This window comes from Erpetoichthys calabaricus, chromosome 4, assembly GCF_900747795.2.
Source record: "Erpetoichthys calabaricus chromosome 4, fErpCal1.3, whole genome shotgun sequence".
NCBI lineage: Eukaryota > Metazoa > Chordata > Cladistia > Polypteriformes > Polypteridae > Erpetoichthys > Erpetoichthys calabaricus.
In genome coordinates, this window is record NC_041397.2 from 23,641,541 (window position 1) to 23,667,656 (window position 26,116).

Sequence of the window (26,116 nt, forward strand, 5' to 3'; positions counted from 1 at the left end):
TATTTTCTATCCATGCAGGGAGCACATCAATCAATGTCCAAGGTAAATCATTATAATAACGGATGAATTGATCAATCGGTATGGTGTACTGTTAATCCCCAGAGGCACTTTGTGCGCACTCACGAATTACTGCTTATAAAGAGACAAGCAGTCGCCGAAAGAGGCAGACAGAACACGACTAGCGACGTCTGCCCAGATTTGTAAAGCCCTCCCCTATCTCCGCTATCCACCCCCCCCCCCCCCCCGCCATGAGTAAGTGTTAAACACAAGTTAGCTAGAAGTTAAGACGTCGCCGTCAGTAGAAAATGACATCTGTCAAAAAAAAGCCCCCGCCCTCGAATGAATTTTGTTTTTACAGATGACTTCTTGAAGATTTTGCAAAGCGCTGGAAAGAAAGATAGAGAGCGCGCAAAACAAAAACAAGTGAAGCTCACTGACCCCGCATTTTCCGTGTTTTATGACTCGATGTCATTTTACCAAAACAAAGTTGTTGGAAAGGAAAAAAAAGTAGCGGAGGGTGGGGACATTTAGAAGCACGCGCAAGAAGGTACGGTCTCCGATTGGTCAGTGGAGCTTTCACTCGGCGGAGATGGGCGTGGCCACCTGACTCTGCGTAGTTCCAGTAAGTCCGCCGTGCTAGTCTTTCAGATCGACATTCAACAGGCAGCGAACGCAGGCTTTCGTGATGTTGTGTGGCGAGTGTATGTCAGCCAGTGTACCGTCTGTTCTCTGAACGTCGCTCGGATTGGACATATGTCATCGCGAAGCTGTGAGAAGTGACAGGCACTCGTGATTCGTTTAACTTTGGTTTCTCAACGTTTTTTTTTCACTGCTGCTGCCGGTCTTGACACAGTGACGAGAAAGAGAACGAGAGCAAGGAGGGAGGCGTATATGTGAGGACTTCTTGATTTGGATTTTTATTTTATTCACTTTGCCAAGCGCGATGGCTGAAGCCCCGCAGCAACAAGTGGTGGAGATCGACCCAGATTTCGAGCCGCTGTCCCGCCCGCGTTCTTGCACCTGGCCGCTGCCCCGTCCGGAGTTTATCAATCCCGCGAACTCCAACACCTCTTCGCCGGCTCCTTCTGTCAAACAGGAGCCCGGGAGCAATGTTGATTTCATCAACGACTTCAGCCTGTTAGAAGAGAATGAAGATTACCAGGAGGTGAAGCCGCTGACCGTGTGCAGTGATTTCCAGTGCCAGGATGGGTGCATTCACCAGCCGCCGACGCAGCAACATCAGCACCCGCTTGCACATCAACAGGTGGCTCCCACCTCCCTATCGTCGCCGGCCGGCTCCGCAGCTGTAGCCGCACAGAGGAAGAGCAGCTCCTCCCGCAGGAACGCCTGGGGAAATATGTCCTACGCCGACCTGATCACGAAGGCCATCGAGAGCTCACCAGAAAAGAGACTCACCTTGTCTCAGATCTACGACTGGATGGTTAAGAGCGTGCCCTACTTTAAGGACAAGGGAGACAGCAACAGCTCGGCCGGCTGGAAGGTAAGGTTGCTACCCACTCAACCGTGTCATCGTGTCACATTCAGCACTCACATGGCTGTGCCTTCTCTCGCTAGTGACCCTGTAGTTTTCACGAAACTTCATTGGATGTGTGAGGGGATTCCCTTTGGAATCGCATGCTGACTAGGCGCACTTGATTCCTGTACATTTTCGGTGTGTCACGCAGGCTTTCCCGGTGTGTGATGTGCGCTTGTGTTCGCCTATACCAGGCAGTTGTTTGAGTAAAGGCGTGTGTGTGGTTGTGTGTATATGCAGTGACTGATTAGGCGTACGGTGTACCGCTGTGTGTACCGCCGAGTGGTTCATCTCTGGACTTTACGTGTCTGCGCGTTTTCCTCTCAATGTGAGACTGCAATTGCCCGCATGTCCACAGGGTGTAGGTTACTCAGCACTGTGTTTACGTTATTGCGTTCTAGTATTTGGAAGAGTTATAGCGATGTCTTTGCGCCCAGAAGATTACGTTTAGATAATCCTAAAGTAAATATCCCAATCTGCAGTATTATATTTTACATAGATCTTCAAATGGGGTTTGTTATACCTTAGGTTTATTTCTCTCAGCCCATTCTCGATATAGGAACCGTGGCACGAGGTGACATTTACTTGTTAAACTTGAAAAAAGACTAATGTATAATGAGGATAGTTCACACACTTCTGTTCTGCAAAGGAAGTCAATACATTCGATTAAATCAATTTTGTGCCAATATTTTTGCTAGGCACTTTAAAACATTAACTTGACGGACTTAGGCTAAATCTTTTTTGCCCCTTAAATTTAACCATCATAAATTGACTCTTTTGATAGGCACATATTTTCTTTTTTTTTGGCTTTCTGATTATTTTTGCTCACTTTGTGTTTATTCAGAGAGATTGTATATTTGTAGCGTGGATATAAGAGATGGTTTACTTTTATTGGGGCAGCAGTGATTTTTATTTGAATGTGGCTGCTCGATACAAGGTTGAAATCTTTCAAGGTGTTATTATTGTGTTGTGCGTATATAAAGATCAGTGCAGTTGTGCATTTGCAAAAGCAGCAAAAAGTTGACTCTGAAAAGTAAAACGAAATTCAGAAAAACAGCATTTTAAGCTTAAAGACTAACACACGGGTTGAACTTTATGTGTATTACCTAATTTTATTGTTACACAGCATATATGCAGGCTTAAGACGCATATGTTGAATTCACCCACTGCATGACAGACACAAAAGTATTTTTTCCATCATATTTTTATATTGGCAGTTTTTATATGTAACAATATGTCAGATTAGTCAAATACTAATATTATAAATTAATTAGTTACTACTCTTACTGTGTGTGATGGCCCAGCCTAACTGCATCTGAATTGAAAGTCCACATGTTGTTACTGTACCTGACCTGAATTGAACTTTCACTCTGCTTTCAGATTTTCGACTTCTTTTGTATTCCTTCAAACGGTTTTATAGGCTTGACGTGTTGTACAGTACATCTGAAATGCAAACTTTTTTCAGTGTGTTTACAGAAATGGGTCCAGAGTTGCATGCTTGGCACTGGAATATACTGCACATTAAAGCTCTTTTTGAAATATTTAGGATGTACTGTAAATATTACAGGTTAGTGTCAAATCAATAATGTGCAGTACATTTTGACAGCATGTATGAAATGAGTACATTGCTTAAAATAATAATGATATGGGATATTTTGGCAGAATACATTTAAGCTTTGGTAATAATTTGTGGTGTAACAATTTTCCATATTTGCTGGAACACTGAAATCAGTAATTCTTTTATTGGTAATTTTGTTTCCAAAACTACACATTAAGCAAATGTATGTATTGAATGCATTAAGATGTCTATTAAATCTAAACAAGTACAAATAATTAATGCCATTACTCCTCTGCAACCATGAATTAGATTAAGTAAGTTTAGAATATTTTGTTAACACATGCTGAGTATAAAGATGATGTCTTATTAACCACATATTGGAAAGCAACATTAAGAAGTCCAAAAGGCTGGACGGTTCCACTGCTTTGGGATGTATGGAGTTCTAATGTTTTGATTCACAAAGCTAATGTAACTGCTTGTTAAAAGAAATAAAAAGAGATAGTATGTCAGTTAGGTTCCTTTCCCTTTGGTAGTTTTCACAGCTACATGAGGGAAGATCCCGATATTACATTAGTGCCTGTGCCCAGACTGGCCATGTCTCACATTAGCTAAATGTTTTTCAAGATGTTGGCTTAATGCTAGTGTACTGTCTGCCAAAAGACCAATCAAAGTGCAGTTTGGTGAAGATCGCAATGCTTGCAAATGATCCTGTTATCTCTGATGTCGTTTTACGAGGCATTACATTAAATGGTTACTTTAGCGTAGCACCGTAAAGAAGATCCTACTGTAAGTTAATCGGTTTTCTGAACTTATCACAGAAACTGGAGTTCTCTGATCCATATTCAGGTTTGTAGTTTTGGCATAATTATTTCCAGACTTCTACCTTCAGCGTAATGAAGGGCTCAGCTACTGTGCGTGCATAAATACTTGAATATGTTTGTCACATTACGAAGAGTTAAGATTTTACTATGCTTAGAAAAGATATCAACCTTCACATATTATTTCCATACTGTACGGATTCGTAAAGTGATTGTTTAGGTGTTGCAAAGCACAAACATGTTGTCACGTCATATTGGAGTCAATATTTAATTGAGTTTTCTAAGTGAACGATCCCTTTAAATTAAAATGAATAATTGATTCCCAAAATATTCACTTTCTGTTGTTGGCAAAGTCAATTTTTCAGTCCATGAACGTTTTAGAATGTATTTCTACCAACTTCACACACATCTGGACAGTGTGTGTGTTTTTTTTTCTTCTCCCTCCCATAGTTCTTGGCAAAATTGTTGAGCCTCCCTTAAGCTGGATGGGCACCGTTGGTGAACAGCAGTTTTTCATCTCCTGCCACACATCAGAGGTCGGGGCTTTGGATAAGTGACTCCAGAACATTCACTTTTTTTTTAGGTTGGAGTTGCTCCAGTGTGTTTTGGCTGTATGTTTTGTGTCATTTTCATGCTTGATTTTCTCTGTGCTATCTTACTGTTAGCTTCTTTTTATTTCTTTACCAGACTTTCAAGGCTCGACCTACAGGAAGATGTCCTTAGCGTGAGGCTGACAGCAACATGTTTTAAGCTAGGAATGCGTGTGGTGTGTTGGTTCGCTCGTACCAAGCCCTGTGCTTATTGTTGAGACCAAAAGGTGTAGTTTTTTGATCCAGCTAATTGCATTTAAGATGTGAGATTTTTTTTAACAAGGCCTTTCATGTAACTTTCTAACATAAAATCCAGCTTTAGGAAGCACATTTCTAGTTGTATTCGGAGGTCCGTTCGTCTCAACCTTGTAACATTGTCCATGAGCGTCAACCTGGCTTCAGGTAACGGCTTCTTTCCATAATACTCCATTTTGGAGAATGCACTGTCCTAAGAGGATTCATAGTTAGGCCTTAGTTTCTCCATTTCTAAATGATTTTGCAGTGTTTGTTTATGCTCCTTTCTTCTGATTTATGCTTTTTTAATAATTGTATCCACATACTTGGACTTGAGAGCCAGTTTAGGTGTCTTTGTTGAAGGAGATAATGAAATTGGTCGTTTTCTATTTTCTGTTTGTAATTTATTTAGGAATCACCATACAATTTCATTTTCACTGTAACATCATGTCATTTTTGTGTTTTATTAATTTTGAAATGTTTTTTGGGAAACGCAAAGTTGTATATTGCAGTCCAGCGAAGTGTAAAAGTGTCCAAAGCATGTGAACACTTTTCACCAGAACAGTATTTTCTAAAAGTGTTTATTTGATTTTTAAAGAAATAGAATAGGTAGCTGATCTGACCTGAATAAGATATAACACTTTATACCAGGGGTTGCCAAGTCCAGTCCTGGAGGACCACCATGGCTGCAGGTTTTCATTCTAAGCCTTTTCTTAATGAGTAACATATTTTTGCTGCTAATTTAATTCTTTTGAACTAATTTTAAATGACCGGCTCTTGAAGACTCAGATCCCTTAATTAGCAGCCAAACAATAATGAGATGCAAAATTAGCCAAAACAACTGGTGCCCATCATACAATATCTGAAAATAAAGAAAGGTGAAGGTCTCAGGAATGTCGATCTGCTCTGGTCCACAAAACATTTGAACAGAGCTCTTAGAAAAGAGAAAATCAATTTCTGAAATGTCTGCTTTTGTACCATGAGAGCAGCAACAAGCCATGGAGGTAAAGAAAGAGTTTAATTAACGACAAGAAAAGGGAACCTCATTAAGGAGCTGGTTGGAATGAAATTGGTTGGAGTTTGAAGCCCTGACTTTGTTGGTCTTCTGTTGACTCACTTACTTCACATTTCATTTCTGTTTGGGTGCCATTTAAGGAAAGAAATGAAGCAATTCAGAGGAACGAGGAAGAAATTCAGGGGAGCAAATCTTAAAAAAGAATTGAATTAGCAGCACAAACAGGATACTCATTAAAAAAAGGGTTAGAATGAAAACCTGCAGCCATTGTGGTCCCCCAGGACCGGACTTGGCGACCCCTGCTTTACACCGTACTAATTTGCATTTACTTATTTGGCTGACACCTTTATCCAACATTTAGGATATGATTGGTGACATTTCTTTTGGTTTGCCATTTGGAGCACAGGCAGGTCAAGTGACTTGCTCATGGTCACATGGTGTCAGCAGTGGGATTTGAAACCATAGCCTCAGGGCTTCAAGTTCAAAGCGTTAACCCCTACATCACATATTCATTGCAATGAAATGAAAAAAAAATTATGGAGAAAATATGTCTAGTCAAATTTGACTTCCTAATCTTTTAATCATTTTCCTCTGTTGAGGCTAATAAGCCATTTAAAAGATTCAAACATATTTTTTTTTCTTTATTCATTTATCCAGAGTCACAGGCACAGCTTATCATAGCAACATTATACGCTTCATGCATAAACTGTAAATCTTTGCATCTGTTTTGGATTTACGGGCATTGAGGAAATTATTTTGTAATTAACATATTTAAAAAGGCACACATACATGCCACCGAGACATTGTGTGTAGATTGTGCAATATGTTGCTCTGTCTTAAAGCAAATTAAAGTGACAAACCTATGAAAGGATGAGAAGAATGCACTTTTGGACCAGATGCACTATTTGGTAGATAAATAAACAGTCTGCGTGCCTTTATCGTGTGCCAAGCAAGTACAACGGTTATGCCTTTTGTGAGCTAAAACAAATATTGTTAGTGTTTGTAGTGTAAGTGAATATGAATGAACAACCAGGGCATTATTCTTTCTTGAAGTTTAATGACATGATTTTCTCAATTTGATTTTGGAAGGAAGTCAGAACACAGTCAGTCATACTACTGTAAGCAAAATAGTTGGGTTGGTTTCTTTATACAGTCGTGCATGTGGACATTTTAAAGGTGTTCTCCATGTTTAATGTATGAAGTAGCCATGGGAGGTACAGTGGTGCAGTGGTTAGCACTACAAACTCACAGCTCCAAAGTCCTAAATTTAGATTCCCGATCTGCCGCTGTCTGCATGGAGTTTGCACATTCTCTCTGTTGACGGTGGCTGTTCTCCAGTTAGGCCTGTCGGGTTGATTGCTCACTCAAAGCTGATCACAGTCACTTGACCTGCATGTACTCCAAGTATTAAAATGTGTATGCAAAGATGTTTTTATTAAATAAAATACCTTGGGATTGTTTTTGCTGTAGAAATACAGTTTAGTTCAATCCAGGGTTGCATGGGCCTGGAGCCTCTCCTATCAGTACTGGGCAGAAAGCAAAAAACAGCCCAGGACAAGATGGCAGTGTATCGCAGGGCTCACTCATGCACACTCTAATGGGGTCAGTTTGGAATTGCCATGTAATTGTAGATATATAGCAGGAAAACCCCTCACAGAGACTGCGCAAACGCCACACTGATGATGACCAGGCACAGGATTTGAACCCAGAATGCCTAATCCATTAGATGGCAGCACTACCCACTGCGCCATTCCTGTAGAAAAGTGACTTATAAAGTACAGGTTGATAAAAAGTAAGTCATTTGCAAAACACTTGCATTGGACTTGTATTTTATGTTTGTTCAGCTTCTTTATAGTTGTGTTTAAAACGTTTAAAATCAGAGGTTTTCATTATGTTAACCTTTTTTCCTTTTATAGTCCTATGAGACTTTAAAAGTTAAGTAAGATTTTCTTTCTTTGCAGTAGTTTGCATTGCATGGAAAAAGGGTCAGATGCAAATTATTACATGAGAAAATGAATCGACAAAATGTAGAATTTGTGATTTTTTTTTTTTTGCACAGCTTTGCAGCTTTGAGGTTTTTGTAGGCCATGGTTAAACCTTACTATTTTCAATCTGACTAAAAGGGAGTTTTTTTGAAAGAAAAAAAAACACAAAAAAGATAAGGTGAAGGATCTTTCTTCTTCTTTTTTCTTTCTCATGAACATCATTTGACACCTTTTTTCTTTTAAATAAGATTGGCAGGAAGAACAAAAATGAAACCGTGCTGTTATCTGCAGTTTTGCCTTTAAAGTTCGTGCACAGTGGAACCATGTAAAGAAACTGCTGTGAAAAGCACAAAGTGACTCTTACTGCGGTCAGTCAGCTGCACTATACGTACATGGCACAGATGTCGAAAAACACCTCCAATTGTTATGTAGATTTATTGTTAATAAAACCATGTAGTCTGTCTGTCTATTACAGATTACATTTCATTTCTATCTATCTATCTATCTATCTATCTATCTATCTATCTATCTATCTATCTATCTATCTATCTATCTATCTATCTATCTATCTATCTATCTATCTATCTATCTTAAAATGAAACAAGAAACATAGATAAAAAATTGGGGTACCACCTGGGTAGTCCAGTATAATTAGAAAGGGAAATAAACATGCAATTATTTGTGGAAATACCTTTGTAGACACAAGTCCAAAACAGAACTGAAGCAGGTAGCTAGTTTTCTGGATTATGAATGTAGACGGCAGGAAGGGGCGGGTCCAGGAGAACAAACAACGGAGATGATGTCAGTGATGGAAGGGTCATTTATCACCTGGTCTGCAGAGGGAGAAAAAGAGAAAGGTTCAGAAAACAGTGCCAACCCCTGGCTCGGCAGGAGACTACATTCACTAGAGCCCAGAAACTGCCTCCCATGGGCCTGTGCGTGAGGCTATCTATCTATCTATCTATCTATCTATCTATCTATCTATCTATCTATCTATCTATCTATCTATCTATCATATAATGCCTATCATATCTATCTATCTATCAGGGCCGGATTAAGAGCTTTGGGGGCCCGTAGCACATTTCAAATTTGGGGGCCCTTTTGGTCTGCATCATCTGAAGTTTAGATTCTGAACAGTTCAAACCGGACTAAATAATTATTTTACTCTCGATTATAATAAGAATCTTATAATATTTATGTGAATTTTATGTGTTGGGCCCCTAAAGTTTTGTTGTGTAAGAAATTTACAGTTTAAAAACGTAAAGATAATATTTTTAAAGACCAGTTTTTCAATGCTGCACTTTTTCATTAAATATTGGGTCCACCATTTGGGGGCCCCCGAAATTGCGGGGCCCGTAGCATATGCTACATGTGTCTATTGGTTAATCCGGCACTGCTATCTATCTATCTATCTATCTATCTATCTATCTATCTATCTATCTATCTATCTATCTATCTATCTATCTATCTATCTATCTATCTATCTATCTATCTATCTATCTATAGAGATTTTATGCATGTGTTTGACACTTTTTAGAACAGAGTTATGAACCTTTACAGCTCATTTTTAAATAGATTCACTAATATTAAGAAGGAAATACTTCCGAAATATTTTATAGGCAGTTATTTGCCAAGTGCAGTTAGACCATATTACATAATTGTTGTATATTTGGCAGATGTGTTTACCCAAGGTCACATTCAACATTGGAAATGTTCTTATATTTATTTTTCTGCATTTGCTGCACAAGCAGGTTAAGTAACTTGCTCAGCATTTCACAGTCAGGTGGAAGCAGAGATTGAACCAACAGCGTTGTGCTTTAAAGCTCAGGGTACTAAGCCACAAGACCACACAGCCTGCACGTGTGTAGCATAACACTTGCCTCAACATGGTGCCTAATAGGAAGTGAGCTATATAGCTGTGATACTCCTGTAGGCTCATTTTGGGCTAATACTTGTGTTTTTTTCTTATTCATATTACCCAGTGATTGCATTAACTTTGTTTTATTTCACTTTTTTCATCTAAGTGCAGATTTAAACTAACACAGGATTTCTACATTTACAGATGAAATCAATGAGAACAAACTTAAGTGAGTTTCTTGTTTTTCTTGTTTATTTGCACCTTTTACAATTTGCCTGTGTAGCTGTAGTTTTAAGTTAGATGCTTCATAGGACTTTTTAAATCAATAATCAAAGAGCGTGATCAAATTAAAAAACATTTATATTTAAAAGATTTCTTTTTTTTGTAATACTGCATTCACTATTATTATTTTCTTCTTTTTCATCTGTTATATTTACTTACTTGGCTGACACATTTATCCAAGGCAACTTACAACTTTTGAGATACTATTGGTCACAATTGTTTTGTTTTTTCCAGTTGTAGCCCAGGCAGGTGAAGTGACCTGCTTGTGGTTACACAGTTTCAGTGGTAGGATTTGAATCCACAACCTCAGGTTCTAAAGTCTAAAGCTTTATTCACTACTTAAATAACAATAACTGTTTCCACAGTGGTCTATTTAAAGCTTTCCATTTTTCATATACAGTTAATACAACAACCAAAATGAACCATTCTTGACTATCTAAATACACGTCTGTAGCTAGAAGCCTCCATCAGACACTTGAGCAGAGCTGGACACTCGGCATATTTACTTTTGCATTTCACCAACAAATGTGAAGCTTACAGCTGCTTATTGGTAGTGAAGAGGCAAAGTGTGCTGTGAAGAGATATCTACAGTTCAGGAGACGCCTGTGTGAAAAAGTCATACCCTTTAGATTCTGGATAGCTAGCCTCACTACGTGCAGTTAGTCAGTAAAAACTCACATTCCAGAACATGGAAAAGGGGAATTATCAGATACAAAAATGTAAATTATTATTTTTTTCAGTGACAGGTTTGGCATTCTGCTTTTTCAATTTAATTTCTTTTCTTTTTTGCTTTGTGCCTTCCCCCACCATAACCTATCATCTATGGGGGAGGAGCGAAAGCTTTAGATTCGTCAAAAATTTTGATGTCCGGTTTTTGACGGATCTCAACGTTTTAGGGTCCCCTGATACAGAAAACATCGATATCCCGATGATGTGTGTGTGTTTGTGTGTCATTGAAGATGGTCTAGAGCTAAAATGGCTGGACGGAAAAATACCAAACTTGAAAGTTAAGCCTGTAATGAGATGACGATGTGCTGATTAGTTTTTGGGCCAAATCGTGCAAGGGAAAGAGGCACTCTAGAGGAACCCTCAAATACTGTAATTCTGCAATTAATTATGAATTCTTCTTGTCAGTTACCATCGTAATGACCTATTTAATGATCAGAAAGATCAGCATCAGAACGGTAAATAATTACTGAAATGTTATAGAATAGTTTGGGTAATTTGATTCTTAAGGCGCAAAGCCTACAAATGTTTGAGACCAGGGTTGACAATATGGTTGTTTATTGGCTTGTAGGGTGGTGCTGATTCTTCAACCTTGCACTTATCAGGGTGGTATTGTTTTTAATAGGTGCTCAACTTGATAGTGCATTTTATAATTAATGACCCATCATTACACCCCTCACTGTTGAATTTAGTCAGAACTTTCTTTGATACCAGTGATTTAATGATCAGTATGTTAAGAACCTCCACTTAATATCCTCTAGCATTATGGAAGTTGCACAAACATCAGAATGGAACATTACCTTAATAAATGTCTAAATGTAAAAGTGGTCCTTAGTGATTATTGGATGCATGTTACCTTACACTAAAAAGGATGGGAGTTGTGCTGGATTCTTCATTACATGGTAGGGCCCAGCATTTTGACTTCTTTGTCCTATAAATAGTGACAGTTTAGGGGATTTCAAAACTAGGATGCATCACTACAGAGTAAGGCGCTTAGGGCAATGAGAAGTTAAGGAAATATGTCTAGCAAGAGAGCAACCTGGGATTAGAGGGTGGTTATATTTAAAAATGTTGATATTCGTTTTTGGTTTCTGTTGTTTGCTTTTTCTGCCAGTGGGCGCACTGTGCCAATTATTTTACTTTGAAATATTTGTAAGTTTAAAAGCTTATGCACTGTCTATCTCAGTTTTGGCTTCTGTCGCAGTTGTACTTGAAATGTGAGAATTAATTAACTTCATTCTATCAAGGAAAAGGTATAGAAAAATAAAAAGAGAACAATCGGGTGAGAAAAACTTATGCATATTGCAGGAGGTTGGCCGGCCTGGAGTTGGTCCTGTGGTTGACCGAGAGGAACGATGCTTATAGGTTTAGGGTCACTCCTGCTGAGCATCCAGGGAGCAGGAGCAACTGAAGAGCTTCAGAAGATCGTCCTGTGGATGCCGGCGTTAAGGTGGTGGGAGGATGGAACGGGTTTTCGGAGCCCCAGTGGTGAAATGGCTGTGGTACCCAAGGCATTTTAAAGATCTTGGATGCCGGCATCTCAGCTACACTGTGCAGACCTGATGGATTAGTGGGGCGAAGACAGAAAAAAAAAGGCACTAAGGCTTAGAGAACTGAGGAGAAGTGTCCCGGTTTTAACAACAACAACATTTATTTCTATAGCATGTTTTCATACATACATCAAGTGATGTATCTCAAAGTGCTTTATATGATGAAGGATGAAAAAAGAAAAAAATATAAAAATTAGGCAATACTAATTAACAAAGAATAAAGTAAGGTCCGATAGGCCAGGGAGGACAGAAAAAACAGGGCTGGAGAAAACAAAAAAACAAAATCTGGGCATTCTACCTAACATTAATGATCTCTCTCTCAATCCTCATGGTTTTCAGGCTTCACGTGGAACAACTTGATGATGATGGTCATGTGGACATCTGGCTCTCAATCCATCAATGTAGGGACATCACGGTGCTTTGATCAGGTGGTGGTGGCGCAGATCAGCACAACAGAAAAACGGGAAAAAGAACAGCAGAGAAAGTAGGGGTTAGTACTGATTGTGGAGCCATGAAAAAAACTATAATTAAACGCATATACAGAATATCAGGGTCACACTAAAATGAAGCTATGAGAAAGCCATGTTAAAGTAATGTGTTTTTAGCAGTTTTTTAAAGTGCTCTACTGTATTAGCCTGGTGAATTTCTATTGGTAAGTTATACCAGATTTTAGGCTCATAACAGCAGAAGGCCACCTCACCACTTCTTGTAAGTTTAGCTCTTGGATTATAAGCAGACCCTCATTTGAAGATCTAAGGTTACGATTTGGAGTGTAAGGTGAAAGGCATTCCGAAATATAGGATGGAGCAGATTATTTAAGGCTTTATAAACCATAAGCAGTATTTTAAAGTCAATTCTAAATGACACAGGTAACCAGTGTAGTGACATCAGAACTAGAGAGGTGTACTCGGATTTTCTTTTCCTAGTTAAGATTCTAGCAGCTGCATTCTGCACTCGTTGCAATCAGTTGATGTCTCTTTTTGGGTAGTCCTGAGAGGAGTGCGTTGCAGTAATCTAGTCGACTAAAATTCAATTTAAATTAAAACTAATTTTTCATCATCTTGCAAAATTTTGAGGGGTCTAATTTTTGCTATATTTCTTAAGTGTAAAAATGCTGTCCTAGTAATCTGATTAATATGCGATTTAAAATTTAGTTCAGAGTCAATAATTACCCTTAAATTCTTTACCTCCGTCTTGACTTTTAAGCCTAATGGATTAAGTTTATTTTTAATACCCTCATTATATCCATATTTGCTAATCACTAAGATTTCTGATTTCTCCTTATTTAGTTTGAGAAAATTACATCTCATCAATTCAGAAATACAAGTAAGACATTAGGGGTCAGTGAGCCAAGAGAGTCAGGGTCATCAGGCGCTATTGATAAATACAGTTGGGTGTTTCATTTTAACATTGTTTATAGATTATTTATTTACCAGTAATGGCGCACTGCGTGATAATGTGCACAGAATACACTTGACTTGATCATTCCTAGTTTTCATCCTCTTTCTCTGTATGTTTAACATTCGTATGCTCAGAGGTTGATGCTCTTGCTGCTTCCTGAGCAGCTCTTCTTTTCTCCAGCCTAGCGGCCCACTTCTTCTCTTATTTCGTCAATATCTTTTTGCGTTAAAACTGATTAAGTCAGTGTTTGTGTTGCAATTGCTTAGTTCGTTTTCTTTAATTTTTCACTTAAACTGGCACTTAAGTCTTCAATCTGCCTCAAGAATGATTTAAGATATGAAGAGGTAGGGGAAGTGACAGAGAAGGGGGTAGGGATGAGAATGGCACCCATACAAATGCACCGCATGTCCACCCTTCTGGCCGCTGCGGAGAATTCTTTCTACAATAAAATAAAAAGAGGAATACGCCCTGCGGTGGGCTGGCGCCCTGCCTGGGGTGTTGTTTCCTGCCTTGCGCCCTGTGTTGGCTGGGATTGGCTCCAGCAGACCCCCCGTAGACCACCCTGTAGTTAGGATATAGCAGGTTGGATGGATCGATAACCTTGGAGGTCAGTCATCACCCTGAAAGCGTACAGTAGACGTCACGTAGTATATGTGCACCAAATTTCAGGTCAATAGGTCAAACGGTTTGCGAGCTACAGGTGATTTAAAATCCTGGACAGACAAAACGAACAGCCACGGAAGCGTATTATAGATAAAGATTAATTGATTTTACTCCACATTTGTGTTTATTGTGGATTATTTTGTTGGATTATTTTTTGACTGCTCAGCATTTTATTTATTTTTCGGACAATGGATGTTTGAATATACCTGAGCAATGGATATTTACCCCAACTTGTGTTGTTTATATGTCCCCATTGCTGTAGTCTTGACTATCAGTATCTGGGTTTAAAGAGAAGATATCAAGGCCCCAGGCAACCTGGGCTTCACAGGTTGCATATGTAAATAAAAAAAAATTTTAGATAGATAGATAGATAGATAGATAGATAGATAGATAGATAGATAGATAGATTCTTTAAGTATCATTTTGAATTTTGTCGTCCATATACATATATGGTGTCAATAAAGAGGCATTCAGTATTGCTGCCTCACAGCTCCTGAGACCTGGGTTTGATTCTCGGCCCAGTTATTCTCAGTGTAGAGTTTGCACATTCTCCCTGTGTATATATTTATCTGTGTGTTTTTGTTTTTTTTTTTTCTTCCCCGGGTACTCCAGATTCCTCCCACCTCCCAAACATTTGCATGTTATGGCTAGCTGGTAAGTCTTAATTGGCAGTGTATGAGTAAGTGTGGGTGTGTGAGTAAGTGCAACCGCAAGAGACTGGCCTCCAGCCAGGACGGTTCTTGTCTCGCGTTTTACGTTTCCAGGAAAGTCTCTAGTCCTCTGTGTAATCGTCATGGAAGAAACATTCAAAAAATAGATTCATAGAAGGATACATATATTCATTTATTCTGTTTTCAAACTCCCTGGTATTCGCAGAAATGTGTTATCTAAAAATCTGTCTGGCACCCAGCGAGTTTAACCTGCCATTGCATAAGGGATGCATGTAAACATGGGAAGGTGCAAGAAAAAGAAAATGGTGAAGCATTTTTAGTTTAAGGTCTTAGCATTTTTATATGAATGTTCTATCTTATTGAGATGGCATCTTGGAGTTGTATTTGGCTTCCAGTCAGATCAGTGCTTGGAATGGATCAGTTTCCAAGGATTTGGAATTTTAATATATTGTAATACTGTTTTTTTGCACTGTGCACAGTACTGGGATCATTTTGGTCATGTTTTTCCCAAGTAGGATTACAAATCAGATTTGGATTTGATATAATTACATAAAAGGGAACAAAAATTCTGATGAATGCCAAATACAGTTTCCCACCTCTCCACAGCCCTGTTCATTCTCGACATCAGCTTGAATTGTATCTTCTGGAATATATCTCTTTTAGAAAATACGCTACATGGCCAAAGAATTATGAGCACCTGACCATCACACCTATATGAACTTGTTAGGCATCCCGTTCCAAAACCATGGGCATTAATATGGAGTTGCCCTCCTACCCTTTTGCGGCTATAAGCAGGTGACGCAGTGGTAGCGCTGCTGCTTTGCAGTAAGGAGATTGTGAGTTCGCTTCCTGGGTCCTCCCTGCATGGAGTGCACTTTGTGTAGTGAGAAAAGTGCTTCATAAATGTGAAGAATTATTATTATTATAAGAGCCTCCACACACAGAAGATCCCACAAAGATGACAACATGCAACTCCTCACAGACAGTGACAGGTTCTTGGAGGCAGCAGTTCTTACAGCGGTGCCACCATGCCACATTGTAATCTATACCATCTTGAAAAAGCAGTTCTGAACCCTGAAATTACACGATTACACGATCTGACAATGGAATATAAATGGTGAGGGCTGTTTGTAGAGCTTTTCATCATTATTCATTTACAGAATTAATTAGAAGGCATGCTATATTCCATTTTAGGAGAGTTCTTTTATTAAGTCTTCTTTTAATGTGTATTCATCTATTTCTTAATTTTTTTCCAGTCCCAGTAAAGAACCAACTAGATTTGCAAACAAAAGCACAGCACCAGACCAGGAAATACTGGTCGTATGGAGCCTGCAACAGTATACAATCTTCTATAAACCTTAAACCTAATGTATTCATATTGCTGGTTTGTAGAAATCATTGTAAATAATATGCATTCTCGAGACTGTAGACTTCTGCCCAGATGCTTCCCGTAAAGGTTCTGCGTAGGTAGGACCTGAAAGACCCCAGATAATGCTATTGGCAATTTAAACATTTTCTCCTCCTTAAAAGGCTGGTAATCCTCTTCGGTTTAATCATTAAATGATTATTTATTTTTGGAAGTTATTTGTGATAGTGCTCACTTTGAAAGCTACAGTTTATTTAAACTTGCTTAATCACTCACTATCCATCTATCCATCCACCCATTTACTGAGCCTGCTTAGTCCAGTTTTTAGGTCAGGCAGAGAGCAGTGGGCCCATCCCAACAAAATAAGTGGTAAGGCCAGCTTGAGTAAGTCTCAAAGCACACTCCCATATGTGGAATGAATGCAAGTCCGTACGCTGTGAAAGCAAGACTGCAGTACCTGGAGAGAAACACATGATGGGCACGCAGACAGAGATGGTGACCAGCCTACTGTTTCGACTCAGTCTCTTAATGTAAAACTATGACGCAACTGAAAGGTGCTATATAAAATATACACTTGCAAGATGGAGTAAGCAAACCTGTTGGAATTCACTGCATTTCTGCATTGAGTACTCATTAAACGTGGTCTGATATTCATCTACGTCACGATTATGGAGGAACACAATCTGACTAAACTAATAACACACAAACAGTTGTACTTTTCATGTCTTTATTGAGTATAATTATTAATAGTGCAGACTAGAAAAAGTAAGTGAACCCTTGATTTTAATAGCTTGTAGATCCTCCTTTAAGAGCAACAACCCTCCACCAAACTTTTCCAGTTGCTACTTATAAGACTTGCACAACACGGAGGATTCATTTTGGGCCATTTCTCCCCACTGTTTTGGTTCATCAGTATTTCTGAATTGTCCTGATTGCACAGCTCTCTTTGGGCCATGCCATAACACAGTGTTTCCCAAACTTTTTTTGTGGTGGCACACTTTTCAAAGCCAAAAACATCCCAAGGCACACCACTATTACTACTAACCTCAAGCACATCATACAGTGGTGCAACTATCGGTGAAGCCGGTGAAAAGCAGCTCCGAGATCAGCATTCGCAGATCGCACTTTGCTGGCATTTCCCAGCTGCTTTATCCCTTTGCCTGCCGTCTCTGTTGATAGGGATCTGCACTGGCAAGGTTGCCAGTTTGGATTCCGTAAACGCCAAAGGAGACTCTAATTCGTTGGGCCCTTGAGCAAGGTCCTTAACCTGCAGTTGCTCCGTCCAGGGTATGCCGCTTATCTGCATCCAGCCCTGCATGTAGGCCTTCCAACCTGCAGGGAAAAACCTGGGGGTTGGTGGCAGGATTGGCACTCCAGCCATCATAAAAACCTCACACTGTTCCATTCCATCTGACGTAGTGTGATGCTGAGGTGTCACCCATTGCATGACTGCACTCGGGTCCTTATCTGAGATCCTGAGTTGGTTTGTCATGTGGTTAATGCGGCAATGCGCTTTATCAGGATGTGATCTTAACCTCTCCCTCTCTCTCTGCCCCTCTCCACCACAGAGGCAACTCGTATTCCCACTCTCCGCCAGCCCTGTGAGACTCACTGTTGTTACCACACACCCAGGTACTCTAGCAGCCAAGAGATGCATCCAAAATGCTAATTCTGTTTTTCTCCCTGCAGGCTAGCTTCTGAATTCTGATCTTCATTAAACCTCAGACATTCTGTCTTCCTATATTTTTTCAATCGTCTGTCTTCCAAAGCTCTTCTCCATTCTTACAACTTCCTGCAACATAGTGGTCACGAAGCTGCTTATATGCTAGCTTCTCCAGGTAGTCCTGTCCTCCTCACGCAGACCACCTGCAGTGCTTATCCAGCTCAGGTTCAGACACAGCTGCGCTACACTATTATTTCCACGGCACACCAGTGTAGCTTTCACAGTGCACCACTGTCCCATGGTACACTGGTTAGAAAATGCTGCCATAGCATCTCAATTGAATTAAGGTAAGAACTCTGACTTGGCCATTCTAAAACACAAATCTTCTTCTTTTCCAGCCATTTTTTAGTTCATTTTCTTATGTGCTTTGGGCCATTGTCTTGTTGCATCACCCATCATCTCTTAAGTTTGAGGTCATGTACTGCTGCCCTTACATTAACCTGTAAAATTCTTGATATAACCTTTGAATTCCTTGCTCCCTCATTGATTACATGGTGTCCAGGCCCTGAGTTATCAAAGCAGACCCAAACCATGATGCTCCCTCCACTACTCCTTACAATCGGGATCAGTGTGCAGTGTTCTGTTTCCTCCAAGCATTGCGTTGTGCATTTCTTCCAAATTGTTCAACTTTTGTCTCATCTGTCCAGAGAACATTTTCCCAGAAGCCTGGTGGAACATCTAGGTGGTCTTGGGCAAAGTTTAGATGTGTTCCAATGTTCTTATTTTTTTTTGACAGAATTGCTTTACTTTGTGATGTCCCACCATAAACACCGTTCTTGTTCAGTGTTAGTGGTAGACACAAGACAAAGACAGTTTGTAGGCTTCTGTGGTGGTCTTTTGCTGTTAACCTTGAGTTCTTTTGCACCTCTTTTAGGATTGCCCTTTGTGATCTTGGAGTGATTTTTACAGGACATCCACTACTAGGGAGAATTTTTTTCCATTTGTAGACAGTATAAAATGATTGATGAACACACACAGATCCTTTGCAATGCGTTTGTAGCTTTTTCTAGCTTCATGCATCTCTATAATGCATCTTCTAAGATCCTGTTACAGTTATTACAATCGAGGCATGGTTCACACTAAGTAACATTTCTTGAGGAGAACAGATTTGTCTGTAACCGGGCCATGTATGCCTTTATTTAAAGGGTGAGGCACCAGTGCAACCCACACTTCCAATTTCATCTGCTTAACTGAAACATCTTTCTCCTTTTAAGTTTTGAAGACATCATTAACACAGAGGTTCACTTACTCTTCCCAGGCTGCACTGTGAATGACTCAATAAAGACATGAAAAATGAAACTGTTTGCGTGTTCTTAGTTGAGTCAGATTGTGTTCGTCTAGAATTGTGACCTAGATGAAGATCAGTCAACCATTGCACTTGCAACCATACTACAAATGCATTTTGGACAATTGAGTGGATCCTGTGTCATTAAATTGTCTGTGAAACATTTGGTAACACTTATAATAACTTTAATTGCTTTAATTAATTAAACTTTATTCACAATGGGGGAACAGTTTTAAATTTAGAATAGATACTGCAAACTAATACAATGATCAACTAATGAATAAATGATTTGGTAGCACTTTAGTTTAGGTACTGCATAAATGCATCTATTACTCACTTACTCTTATTAAACAAGGCCTTAGCATATGAGGTGGTGTAACTAAGACACATTTATATTTATATTATACTAAGCTCGCACTGTAAAAAGCCTGGGCTCCTAGAAACCATGGATTCTGGTATTTCAATCAATCAATCGCACCGGTTGTACATTAGCGGCTAAGTGAGGTTCTCTTTCCTCGGCGGTTTCGTTTTGTGGACGTGCTCGCCTCTGTTGTCTGTCAGCGGCTAAGCGAGTTTCTCTCTCCTTGGGAGGTTTTGTTTTGCCGATGTGCTCGCCTCGCTTGTGTATTAGCGGCTAAGCGAGTTTCTCTTTTCTCGACGGTTTCACTTTGGCGACAGAGTCTCTTTCTTTGAGCTTCATGCTTTAGTCTTGCATTTCCAGGCCGAATAGAAGACAAACACACTTCCACACATAGACATTTATCTTCTTATATAATACACTACTCTGTTTGTCAAGAATTTTAAATCACCTGTAGCTCGCAAACCATTTGACCTATTGACCTGAAATTTGGTACACATATACTATGTGACGTCTACTATCCTTTTTCAGGGTGATGATTGACCTCTAAGGTTATTTCTCTTTTTATTTTTATTTTATTTTATTGTGGAATCAACTCTCAACAGCAGCCAGCAGGGCAGCTGTGCAGTGCAAGCGTTCGAGTGTCATTCTCATCACTATCATCTTCGCCGTCTCTTCCCCTTCCTCTTCATATCTTAAAGCATTCTTGAGGCAGATTGAAGACTTAAGTGCCAGCTTAAGTGAAAAATTAAGGATGTACTACGTAATTGCAACACAAACAGTGACTTATTTAGTTTTAACGCGAAAAGATGCAGACGAAAGAAAAGAAGAAGTGGGCCGCTAGGGTGGAGAAAAGAAGAGCTGCTCAGGAAGCAGCAAGAGCATCAACCTCTGAGCAAACAAATGCTAAACGTACAGAGAAAGAGAATGAAAACTAGGAATGCTCAAGTCAAGTGTATTCATTACACATTATTGTGCAGTGCGCCGTTACTGGTATATAAGATATTTAGCATAAGACCCAAGAATCAATCTTATTAACAAGTCATTGTACCAACATGCCACACAGCACAGAGATGAATAACTGATCTACTGGACACATAACTTTAGTTCTTAAGTCCTTACATTAATTAATTAATTCATTTATTAATAATGTATTAATTCATGCATTTCTTTCTAGTAGGATTGACTACTGCAATGTGGTGGCTACTCAAATCATTCTTTATACAGTTTCAGTTAATTCAGAATGCTGCTGCAAGAATTATTATAAGAACAAGAAAATATGACCACATAACTCCAGTTCTCAAGTCCTTACAGTGGCTCCCAGTTAAGTTTAGGGCAGATTTCAAAATCCTCCTCCTTTTGGCATGTAAAGCCTTAAATGGCCAAGGCACTATTTACTTATCTGAACTTATCTTTACTTACATACAAACCAGAGCGCACATTAAGATCTCATGATGCCGGCCTGCTTATGATTAATAAGCAATGATTAATAAGCAATTATGATAAATAAAATAACAGTGGGAGGCTGAGCTTTTAGTTATAGGGCCCTGAAGCTGCGGAATGGTCTGCCTGCTAGTATAAGAAGTGCCCCTTCATCTCATCTTTTAGATCTCGGTTAAAGACTCATGACTTTAGTTTAGGATACCCTGACTAGAGTTGCTGGTTCTTTGTGCATTTCTGTTGATAGTCATTAGTGGTAAAATAAAAATAGTAATACGATTTTTATAAAATGCTATTAAACCTCCCCTATTCAGCGCTGGCTCAGCTATAGAATGGCCGATTGGGGGGGTGCGGTTGGGGTAATCGTTGGCCGAGGTCTCCAGGACTCTGACTGTGTCTGGCTTGTCTCACTCCTTTTGTACAATCTGGCTGTGGTTCTACAATTAACTGATGGACAAGTGTTGTTTTTAATTTATGATAATCAGTTTCTACCTTGTTTCTGATCAATTCAGTATCCTTACATGTGATAGTTCTGTATTTAGTGAGTGGTATCATTTTGCCTTGAGAGTTCTTGCATTGCTTTGCACCTACACTTGATGAGGAGTGCTGTGCAAGAACTAATTAGTCTGTACTGCTAGATTGTATTTGTGAGGTGGTCATGATAGATTGGCCATCTAACTCTATTCAGTTGTGTGTGTTGTGTTTACCCCATGGTTTTTATACCCATTGCTTGTTCAGCCTACCTGGAAGGAGGTCTCCCACTGAATTGCCTTTCTGAAGATTTCTTGTTTTCATATGGATTCAAAGCTGGGGGGCTGTCAAAAAACAGGGCCTATTAAAGCCCACTGAGGAATTCCTTGTGTGATTTTGGGGTATACAAGAAGTAATTTGTTCTTGTTGTTGTTGTTGATGATGTGTTATGAAGACTCAAAGAATGTCTTCCTGTTACAAAAGAGAAAATGAGTGATAGATGCATTTTTGCATTACCTAAAGTGTTATCAATGATTTTCTAAAAGAGTAGCATTAGATGAAGCATTAAATAACAACCTTTTTTTTTCCTATTGGCAACACTTTCTAATAATTTTCATTATTGGTATTGACATTTATAAATATTTGAGTGTACAAGAACTAATAATCCGTAAAGCATTATCTAATGTTAGTGACTTATTAATGAAAGTTCTAATAAAGTGTTACCAGACATTTTAGCCTATTAAAAAGAAGCACAAAATAATAAATACCCATAGTGTTCAAATGTCAAACATGTTTATCTGTACTCTTCGGTCATTTAAAACAAGCATGTCAGAAGACTGGTTCAGAGTTTGACTTTTATTTGTTTGTTTAAGGCATTTGTACCTTTGACGTAATTCTGTTTGAAAACATTTCGGCAAACGTGCAGCAACAGATTAACCAATGTAAATGACTGGCGTCTTTCACCCAGCAGGATTAAAGGGCAGACCCTGTGTATCAGAAACCGGTGTCCTCTTTGTAAAGTTCATTTTTGTTATCTGCATTGATGAAAAACAGTGTTTCTGTTTTGATTGTTGTCTTTATTTGAGAGACGGACAATAAAGTGTGCCAATGCTAAATGGCTCAAGTGTGCACTACAGATCTAAATCTAAAGATAATTACATTACTAAATACTTTTTAGATGTATTTTATTTTTTGCTTGATATTGTGGATGGGTGAATAAATGCAGGGTGAGTTCCAAAAAGTGTTGAGAGTGCCAGCTGGGTTGCCCCTTTTAATTCTAAATAAATATAAATCAATATAGGTGCTGGCAGGTGCAAAACAGAAATAATTTTAATGCTGCAGCCTTCTTGGCTTCTTAAAGTTGAGAGCAGGTCAGTCACATGGAGCCCCATCCTTTTACAGGTTTGGGTGGAAATGAGATGCCAACATTGGGAGGCGTTGGACTTTTATAGCCGTTTGGCCGGAAAGGAAATCTTCTCAGTGCTGCATTGAAAGAAAAGACGAGACTATTAGGGACAGTGCCCCCTCTCGCCCTGGAGTGGTATTGCGTTCCTGTGATGAGCTGGGGAGATGTTTGTTTGAAGTGTATGCGTGACAATATTTAATACAGTAACTGGAAATCTACATGTACCTTTCAGAGAAAAATTCATAAATAAATAGTGCAGTGTGCTTTTCAGTTGAGTTTTCTTTAAGAAAAGAAACATTCACTCTTAATAAGGTGGGGTGATTTTATAATGGATAGGATTGCTGCCTCAAGTACCTGGAGTCAATCCCTATAAAGTCTGAATATTGTCCATGTGGGTTTTATCCAGATGCTATAGTTTTGTCACCTCAAATGATGTGGGTGAGTTGGTGAATCTCAAATCATCTACTATGGCAGACAGTGATTTTGTGCTTACTTAGGTAATGTGATCGGCTGGTGTCCCATCCAAGAATAGTTCCTGCCTTGCTTTCCGTTCTACTGGTCTGGGCATTGGTGCTCTGTGACACTGTAATAAGTAAAAAGAGCTTTAGAAAATGGAAGAACATAAGAAATTTGACAAATGAAAGAAGACCATTCAATCCATCAAACCTGTTTGTTCAGCTAATAGCTAAGCTGTCCTAATATCTTATCCTGATTCTTCTTAAAGGTTGTCAAGGTTTCTGCTTCGACTCCATGTCTCGATAGTTTGTTCCAGAGCCCCACAACTCTTTGCATAAAAAAGTGCTTCCTAACTTCAGTCCTAAATGCACTGATGGCTAGTTGGCTCCTCACTGAAAACTGGCACAGAGCACTGTACAGGTCACCAAATGCAAAACTGTCACCCAATATGGAGACTGAAATAAACTAAATAAATTAATCAATAAGCAATGCTTGGCACATGTCAAACACTTAGTGGAAATGAAGATAAGGAAAGCAAAAAAATAAAAAAGACTACAGCATGATGTGAGTCTTAGAGAAAAGCTAATTTGCCAGGCCGTCTGGTCATCCAATCCTTCCCTGAGTATTCTAACTATACGCACGTCAAACTGTCTTATTGTGTTTTCTTTGTGACGATGATGTGGTTTCTCCTACTTGCCACTGACCTGTGTCTTCTGTCTAGAAGTCTGGCTGAGCCCGCATTCAGGAGACTGAGAAAAAAACGACAATTCTAAAGAATTTCTATATGACAACTCTCCTTTGCAGTTCACTTTGCATGATAATTTGACTGAAAATCATCATGCAAATTTATATTTGCTTCTAATTGTGCAGTGATACGCTTTAAACGGCATCTTATGTTTGGCTGAAAGCTAATTTAATATGGCAACTGAAGTCAATAGATACCAGTAGCCAAGGATTATACCAAGTTAGATACAAACATTTAAGTACACACTGTACAAATACACTGGACTTGTAATCTTACAGTCTAGTACGGGTAATGTAGATGGTGTCAGTGCAATTTTGAATTGTGCAAATAATATTAGTACCAAAGTGACAGGTGGTACATAAAAATAAAGTGACATAATACTAAATATGACAGATAGTAAAGTGACATAATACGAAAATAAAAATAAAATAAAGTAACACAGTGGCACATTATGAAAATAGGTTATACAGTAGTGACCAAGGAATGAGATATCAGATGTAGTGCTTAGCTAACATAAGAAACTGGGGCTTATGAGCAGAGAAGGAGCATCAGGCCGAGTACCCGCACCATTTGAGAAGTGCTGAAGAGTCTAATGGCTGCTGGGGACAAACAATGTTTTGTATCTGTCCATATTGCAGTTCTGTGATAGCAGCCTACCACCAATATGGTGGTGTATTGTGGCTAATGTTCATTGTTCATAATAGACAACTGCTTGCATAGTGTCCTCCTCTCTGTAGTCGTAGGCAGTCTGCAGTCAGTCACATAATGTGACATGCCCAGTAATTCACATCATCATTTCAAAACATCGATGACATTCAAGAAGTAACAGCAGTGTCAGGGTTTGGACATGGTTGGAGATATGCATGTGGATTACGAATAATTTATTGACTCTGCCCATGTACCATGGAGAGTGTCTACATGGGGTGGTGGGAGAATGGTGTGTGGGCGTTTAGCTTGGCACACAGGAGTTAGTTTTGTTGTCTCACAGATTGCTGCAACTCAGTATTCAGTAATGCTATTACAATGATTCAAAGGTGATTTGTTGTACATTTATTTAAAATTGCTCCAAATCATGATGCTGCATTGGCACAAAACTCTCAAATTAGATCTGCCTCCTTAAATAGATTTGAAAACAACAGGAAACTAAAAATTACTAATTTTACTTACTAAAACGCGGAGTCCGCAGTTGTTCTGTGTTTGCCATCTTCTGAGCATAAAAAGCGACTTGGTTTGCTTTATAGAAAACAAATGATCGTCATTATTTCGTTGTGGCTTGGCTATAGTGCATATTTGGCCTTTTCTTATAAAACATGCAAACAACATGCAAAACGCACATAACGCTAAGTGTTGATTGGTACTGTGAGCTTGCAATGTACGATGTGCACTGGCTTTTTAAAAATTGTAAGGCATTGCTTTGTTATAAAGTGGTATCGGTTTATTTCAGGTTTATTATCTTGTGTACTCTATAAAATTACATTTCTGTTTGCCCGCAAGCAGTGCTCTAAGTGGAACCTCCCAATTCGTTACTTTTACACAACGCCCCCCTTGGAGGTCGGTGCATGTGTATATTAGTACATTATGCTGAAGGGTGGTGGGATCCCCATGAAGCATCGAGTGCCCCCCTTTCAAGCATTGCCTGCAAGACCAGACAAGCACCACCATGCTGCCACTTTCCTAGTCTGGTGCCCTTCAGGAGAATGTTATGTTATTTTTTCCTCTGCTGAACTTGAAATGCACTTGGATCACACATACAGACATTGTTTAAACACATCCTTATATGCAAATCCTCAAAGGAATGCAAACGATGAATAAATTCAATTCAGAATATTATAATTGTCCAGTCCAGGTCAGGTCAGGTTAGCTTGGGGAGCAAGCACTGGTACAGCGTGTTGCCACACCCACCACATGATGAAACAGCTCAGGATCCTGGTTGGCAACCCCCTAGACAGACACACGGTCCAGTCCTACCCTCCGGAAATGAC

The 26,116-nt window shown here is 39.2% G+C and overlaps 1 protein-coding gene across 1 annotated transcript in view; it reads left to right on the top strand.

Moving 5' to 3' along the window:
* The first annotated feature begins 630 nt into the window (after positions 1-630).
* LOC114649891 (forkhead box protein O1-A-like) overlaps positions 631-26,116 on the top strand; it is a 243,658-nt gene continuing 218,172 nt past the window's right edge. The window contains exon 1 of the mRNA XM_028799260.2: positions 631-1,501. Within this exon, the coding sequence (XP_028655093.1) occupies positions 944-1,501 (558 nt within the window). The 5' untranslated portion in view covers positions 631-943. The remainder of the gene's footprint in view (positions 1,502-26,116) is intronic.